We start from the raw sequence: 8,060 nt of genomic DNA, 5'->3' as shown, positions 1-8,060 counted from the left end.
CACTTGAAAAATCCCATATCGGCCTCATGGTGCTAAAACAGGCCGATTCACTTTTTTACCTATAACTGCACCGATCTGTGTGAAACTTTGCACGCACACTCCATAGAGGCCAAGGAAAAACCTTTGCCCTGCATTTTTCACATCTGCCTTTTAGAGCGCCACTAGGAGGCTGACTTTTGTAAAACACATTTTCTATATTACTCCTTCAGATTCTGTACAAAGATCACGTAAATCAGTACACAGTATCTCTATTGTCATATGATCAAGACGGATGTGTCTGATATTTCATGTTCCATCCTAATTGGCTAACATTGGCTTCCAAAGTTTGCAGGATAGGTACATTTTGAACAAAATGCCTCAAATCATGCATCAACGCAGCGTGCGATTTCCGTGCCATTTTGCATGTACATTCCCACTTGGCCGAGGAAGAAATCCTTTTCACATTGGCCTATTATAGCACCACCAGGAGGCCACAATAACTTACCTGGCGGAGACCTGTGCTCCAAGGAGCACTTTTTCTAGTTTCTTTTTCTTTTCAACCTTTTTTTTTTCAATAGCAGAAATTCTGAGAGCAGGCATCATACAAAAAAAAGTATTTATGGGGGTGTAAAGCCCCACCCGAAATCACCCTGTGGGCAAGATTGGACCCATTCATGTGCCGTATTTGGCCCTGGGGCCGCAGGTTTGACTCCCAGTAGGCTACATAGCAGGTTTGACACTCAACGTTGAAAGTCGAGTGTCGACTTCAAAGACGTTGAAGTTCAACGTCTTGCTATGTCGAGTGGACCCAGAAGCCCAGCTAAATGTGATTTACCTGTGATTTCTATTGCTTGATTTTTGCTATTTTCATGTTTTTTATGTAAATACTTTTTTTCACATTTGGTGAATTCATAAACATCCATCGTCCCACCGTCTCTCCATCCCACCGTCTCTCCATATTTGGTCTAGACTGACGTCATCATCAATATGATGTCAGAGATACTTTTTTTCACAGATTGTGTAAATAATATATGTATATTTTTGATAGTTAACACATTTTTATGAAATCAATGGCAGTTAGATCAGATGACACCATGCCCAAATATAGAATTATAAATAAATAGATGGCTGACATCATACGCTGTCCACATGAAGTCCAAGATCAACATGGAGCCATGACGTTATTATACCCTGTCTTGTTTTTAGACAGTATATTACTTAGGGAAAAAAAGAACAAAAGAAACCTGGATATGTCAAGGCCAGTTTTACATTAGTTTCCACATACACAAGGCAAACTGCTAATGTGGCATTTGGTTGAGGTCTTGAGGTTCCATAGGTATGTAGCACCCTTCTGCAGAAGGTAAAGACATCTTTGTAACCAGGAGGTAGAGTGGAGAGAGGTGGTTTGGTTGGCCAGAAGGCTTTCCACCCATACTAACGTACTGGTGGAGGAGCAGTTAAAGTGTGTAGCATCATGTCCACTGGAATGGAAGGTCCACAGGGACGTGAAGAAGGTGTCGGTGACCAGGGCAAGAGGGGCCGAGGGTGGCCTTTCTTTGCCTGCCCTTACAACTCGTCATGTCCGTCTTCTTCAGCTGGTACGCCACCCTCCCTGCCGCCACTCTCCAGGAATTTGGTGAAGCCCTCCAGCGTTCTCTCTCCATGGTAGTCGATGACCTTGCGATCGTCTCCTGCAGGGAAGAATTTAAGCGTGGGGAAGCCGAGGATTTTAATTGACTTCACTTTATTGGCTGTTAGGTCAATCTTGGCCACTATGATATCCTTGCTGTCCTTGTACTGCTCTCCCAGTTTGTCCCAGACGGGGGCCAGTTTTACACAGTGAGCACACCAGGGTGCATAGAAATCCACAAAGACATTCTTGGTGGGATTGAAGGCGACTTCTTTGAAGTTCTTGCCCACCAGGACCTTGACAGGGTTTTTGTCCCAGTCTTTGGGGATGTCCTCGCTCGTGAGATGGGGCTTGAGTTTGCCCTCGGTGAAGAGTGTGCAGAATTCGATGATGTTGTCAGCGGTGATGGCCTCGTTCTCTGGTTTGTACTCCGTCATCTCATCTTCCAGGGTGATGAGACGGATAGCGGGGCATTGCTCCTCCTTCACGCCAAAGATCTGCATGATGTTCTTGTTGTCATTCATGTCAGAGTCCATAAAGACGAACATGATCTTGCCCTTGAAGCCTTCTGCTGCCTTCTTGAATTGGTCCATTTTGTCCCCAAAGTCAGTAGCAGCCTTGGACATGAACATAAATATGTGGGACTTGAATTCTCCACCGAAGATCTTTGTGACAGTCTGGACTGAAAACTCAGTGACCAGAGGAAGCTGGTTGGCCTTAATGAAGGCTAGGAGGTTGGCTTCGGTAAGCCCTGAATCAAAGATGTTACGTCCCTCATCAAACTTCTTGAAGAGGACCACGCAGTCCTTGGACACCTCAAACTTTGAGTACACTGCATCATCAGAGGTCATCCCAAATGGAATATCATCTATGGCTTCTGCTGCTTTAATGAAGGCTTTAGCGTCCTCGGATTCAGCATCCTTGAAGAAGCCAATGACTGCCACCTCGTTTGCGATCATAGACTCTGCCTGCGTGACATTGGCCAGGGTGGCAACAGCTGGGCCTGTGCGTTTCTGAAGCCACTTGACGATGTCATAAGCCTGCCTGCCATCAGGGTATTCCTTGCGTGACTCCTTTTCTCCTCCCTTGAAGAACACGATGGCCGGGTATTTTTGGACTTCATACTCCTGGGCCAGCTCCGTCTCTTCTGTGGCGTCCACCTTACCCAGGCGGATGTCTGAACCCTCTGCCTTCAGCATGCGGGCCGCCTTGGCATACTCTGGGGCCAGTTCTTTGCAGTGGCCGCACCATGGGGCATAGAATTCCACCAGAATGTTGGGGTGAGCTTTCAACGCCTCATCGAAGTTACTTTTCGTTAGTACCAGGACATCCTCCTCCTCTGTGATCAGGGCTGACCAACTGCTGGCCACAAGCAGCGAGCTGGCCATGAGCAGTGTACAGAGAAAGACAAACTTCAACATGGTTACCAATGCAAAGCTCTTCTTAAAGATCATGGGAACGAACGTCTCTGCTTCAACTGAAAACCGTTATAAAGGTTGTTTCTAGTGATAGGATTGAACTTGGCTTCACTGAGTCAAGTCTAGATCAGTGTGGCGTCGACACGTTTATTTATACCCCCAAACTCTCTAAAGTCGGTGCATCACAGCCGTGCTCTAATTGGACAGAGATGTTGACATAATGATTGCCATATATGGTATGAGATGAAGTACTCGTATTTACAGCGTAACTCTGTAGAAGATGAGATGTAGGGGTTACAAAATCGTGGGATTAAAAAAAAAAAAAAAAAGAAGAAGATGAGATGTCTATACTGTCTGTCTGTGTGTGTCTATTAGCCAAAGGAAGTGACTCTGGTGTTTTGTTTTTACGTACTGTGAATTATTTTTACTCTGAAACTTTGCCCTGAAACTTTGTCTATGACATCGCGGTACTGACATAATGGTACTAACGCGTTTATGGGTCCATTTGGTTCCGTTTGTACACACTCGTGATGGGACCCACTTTTATGGGTCGCGAGTAAATATCCCTTTTTTCACGTTTCCTATATTTCGTTTTTAATTACATGTATAGCGTTTTGTGTCCACGAGCCATAGTCCCTATGCCCTGTGGACACGGCCAATTTCTGGGTTCCACTGTACAGTCTGTGGGGGCGTGAAAATTCACCGGGGGGACTCTAAATGTCCTCTTGGCCCCCCTCTGCGTGTGGACACCACTTGTTCGCCTCTTTAATATATATATTTTTAAAGCGAACATTTGTAACTCAAATGTGTGCTTCTGGGTTGTCCCTGGAAGAGAATATTTTACAAATGTTCGCTTTAAGAAATATATATTCAAAGATTTTCACGATTTTTCAAAAAATAGCAGATTTACAAGCTCATAGCTATGAGCTTGTATATCTGCTATTTTTGAATAGCCAAATGTTTGAATTGAGTACAGTACTTGAGTGCATGTACTTAGTTACTTTCCACCACTGGTAATGATTGCTGCTAACCTGCTCGCCTCTCTCTGCACTCTGACTCAGATCAAATACTACCCCCCCCCCCCCCCCACACACACACACACACACACACACACACACACACACACACACACACACACACACACACACACACACACACACACATACACACACACAAGAGCATGCAGACATGCTCTTTCTATTTCTGGCACTATGCCATGATGAGCAAGACATTGATGATGACAGCTTATTAATGAACCCTCAGCCCCGTCCCTATTCTGGGGTGAACATAAGGTGAAAATAACACAATCTACAAGCTCACAAACGCGTCACATCGTGAGCTTGTTAGACCGGCTATTTTCGGCGAGGAGATTTTGGTGTAGAGGCACAAGTGCTGTAATAGAGGATTTAGTGTAGAGTAAATGATGACAAAGACAGACAGGACTGAATGTAAAGAAAAAAAGAAGAAGAAAAAAAAGGGGGGGGGTGAACTAAGTGCAATGGGGGAGAAATTCACATCAAAGTCAAAGTATCTGAGGTGCTCACCTCAAAAACATGTGTCTTTACGATCAGTCTAGATCATTGGTTCTCAAAGTGGGGTCCGGGGACCCCCAGGGGTCCTGGGGTGGGGGGTCCAGGGGGTCCCCAGCAAAATTAGTTATATCGTCACAATCATTTTAACCACTTGAACCATATTTTACACTTTGGCTATTCAAAAATAGCAGACCGAGTGCCGCGCTATGAGCTTGCAGATCTGCTATTTTTTGAAAAATCCCTGGCACAAAATATTTTTCAGATGGGGGTCCGCAGCCAAACACATTGGTGGTCCTTGACATGAAAAAGTTTGAGAACCACTGGTCTACATCAGGGGTCTTCAATGTTTTTCTTCATGCTGAGAGAGAGATGAAGTTACATATATTGTATAAAATTGTGTTGCAGATTATGAGGGGGGTTGTGGGTTGTGAGCCTGTAGATCTGCTATTTTTGAGTTCTACTCAGAATAGGGATGCTATAGGATTCAAGTGGTTAATGTAAAACAAAGTTACTATCACACAAGGATTTGGCAGCCCCCCTGTAGTAACTCTGAGGACCCCCAAGGGGTCCCGGACCCCCTGTTGAAGACCCCATTTCTAGGTCGATCTCTGATTATGTGTCCTTCAGCTGATAGACAGGCCTGCATGCGCTGCACGACATGCACGTTGCTTGAATCCCTGCACGGTTTTAAAGGGATGAGGAGCTAGCATGTCGTCCGCCTAACGAGGGCAGTGGGTTTGTGTTTATGAATAATGTACCCCACATTAAGCATGTAATTAGCAAATAGAATGGTACCAAGTATTGATCCCTGGGAGACCAGTGGTGGAAAGTAACTGAGTACATTTACTCAGGTACTTAAAGCATGCATTATGTAACTTTTCTCCTCTACCCTGGATTTGAGCCCGGTTTCCAGCTCTCAAGTGCTGACATTTTTACCATTGAGCTAATGACCTGCATGCCTGCTTGCTCAGGTCAGGTGTCTAGGTGAGACATGACCTTTGACACTAAATGTCTCAATAGAAGAGCAGGGAGACAAAATACAACCACCCCAATTGTATAAGTTATATTGTATTAACATACTCTACCATACAGATTGGACAAAATTACATTTTATTCATTAAAAAAGATTACATACTGTAGTGCCACTTTAAATCTAATTTGACTTTTACTTTACTTGAGTATGTCCATTTTTGGAGACTTTATACTTCGACTCCACATCTCAGACGCAAATATTGTACTTTGTGTGTAAACTAATACGTCCATGTAGGCATAATGGAGATCTGGTTGTCCAGAACCGCCGATCCAAGCGCTATGGCCATTATCATTGGTCATGCTCATATATGGGACCAACCGACTTCAAAACTTGGCACACGCATCCGTGTGAACTCCAGGGAGTGCGGTGCCCGGCGTCGAGAGGTTCGGATATAGGCGATTGTCCAGATCCGCAGAGCCGACCGATATGCCCATATATAGGCATATATGGAGATCCAGTTCTCCAGAACCATCGATGCCCATGCTGTATGGGCATGCCCATATACTGTATGGACATATACTGATATCAGGGATCTCCAAATATGGGCTTAAAATGTAGACAAATGGAGATCTGGTTGTCCAGAACCGTCGATTGAAGCTTGCATTGTTACTGACATGAGCACTGGTCTAGCTAATACTAAATGTACATTAACCACTTAAGCTGGCTATTTTCTTTTTTTTTTGTCCTTTTACTGTATATGTTTTTGATGTTTTTTTGCCAATGCTATATTCTACTTTTACTCAAGTAAAATGTTGAATCCGAAAACTTTTATTTTGAGTATTTCTATATTGTCGTATTGCTACATCTACTTAAGTAAAAAAAAGAAAAAAATCTGAGTACTTCTTCCACCACTGTGAAGGAGACCTGTTGGGATGAATAGGCCACTCAAACTACTGAGTGTTCTGTTTGTGAGGTGAGAGGGACCAATCAAGAGCCTCTCATGATAACCCTGTTCAGCTGATTAATTCAGCGGCAAGATCACTTGTGACACAAATTTAAACCCTTTCATTGCTGTGCAATGCTTGTAAGACAGATCGTTGTTTTTTTTAACCTTGTTATTGCTATTAAAATCCATAAAATAAATCAATAGTGTGAGGCATGAATATGTATATGAGGGGTTGAGGGCATGATAGAGGTGCCGAGCTGTTTCAATCGAATTCTGCTATTATTGTATTTCCTTGACTACCAAAAATATCACACACTAATAGCTATACACAATTCTAGTTTTGTTCTACAATGGTGAAATAATAGGTTGTACCGGTATAATAGTTACTTAAAGATTTGCTTTAAAGGTCATAGCAATAGCTGTCAAATAACAATAGGTCATAGGACTTTTAAAGGTTTTACCGTCATTACAACAGTGACAGCCGTATCACTGTATACAATTAATAAAAAAATAAATTGTCAATCTATAAGCTCAGTGACGCATTGTGAGCTTATAGATATTTTTTTTTGTGTGAAAGTGGTTAAGTGTGTTTGTGGGTTTTATGAATATTGAACCGAAAGTATTAACAAGTGCTTGTGACCAAATAATAACCACATCGGTCCATTAGAACAAAAGTAACTGCTTTGGACGTAGAAGGTTTCCACCTGACAGCGGTCCTCTCTCTTACAGTGTTTCCTGGTCAGTGACTCACTCCTAACCGTTACCATAGCGACAACCCCCAACTGTCCATTAGTGTCTTAGCAACCTGAGCAAGCAGCCAATGACCTCCTTTTTTCTGATGTAAACTTAGAAAATAGCACCCAGTTACAGATATATATATCTATATCTATCTATATATATATATATGTATATATAGATATAGATATATATAGCAGTAGCACACTCCCCTTTCCTACTGGGCCTCCACTCTTTATTCAGAGGTAATTAGAGGTCAGGGTCATATTCTACCTTTACTCCACTACAATTATTTGAAAACTTTAGTTACTTTGTAGATTTGTATTATTAGTACAAAACGTACATTAACCACTTCAGCCCTATATACATTTGGGCATTTGAAAATAGCAGATCACAATGCATCGCGATGCGACGCATTGTGAGCTTGCAGATCTGCTATTTTCAAAAGATTTGTATACATTTGAAAACTTGTGAAATGGGACATTCTACATAATGAGTAGCCTACTTTCTACTTTGGTACTTTAAGTACATTTTGATACCACTACGTTTGTGCTTTTACTCAAGTAAATTCTGAATTTCTGACTTTTAGTTGTAACAGAATATTTCTACATTGCAGTATTGATACTTTTACTTAAGTAAAACATTTGAGTATTCTTTCCACCACTGGTTATCAATGTACATGTCATGCACACGGAGGAGTGTAGTAGAGAATAGATGGTCATTCTGGTGATACTGTAGCATCAGGTAGCCTACTCTCTGTTCTGACCTGAGGACAAAACGTTCAGTTAATTCTGCAGCCATTAGTTGGTGCTGATTCAGTTTGGCATGATATGGGCTTCATTGCTTA

At 42.5% G+C, this 8,060-nt stretch overlaps 1 protein-coding gene across 1 annotated transcript; it reads right to left on the bottom strand.

Moving 5' to 3' along the window:
- Positions 1 to 1,545: 1,545 nt before the first annotated feature.
- Positions 1,546 to 6,064, bottom strand: LOC311037854 (protein disulfide-isomerase-like; the record flags this gene model as incomplete). The annotated part of the gene is made up of 2 exons (XM_084047148.1): positions 1,546 to 3,086; positions 5,911 to 6,064. 2 exons carry the CDS (start codon positions 6,062 to 6,064, stop codon positions 1,546 to 1,548), a joined length of 1,695 nt encoding a protein of 564 aa, XP_083903274.1.
- Between the last annotated feature and the right edge of the window lie 1,996 nt (positions 6,065 to 8,060).

Source organism: Gymnoscopelus microlampas (assembly GCF_963454915.1).
Source record: "Gymnoscopelus microlampas genome assembly, chromosome: 21".
Lineage (NCBI taxonomy): Eukaryota > Metazoa > Chordata > Actinopteri > Myctophiformes > Myctophidae > Gymnoscopelus > Gymnoscopelus microlampas.
Note: the sequence above shows the minus strand (reverse complement) of the source record. Positions and strands in the feature narration are given on the sequence as shown.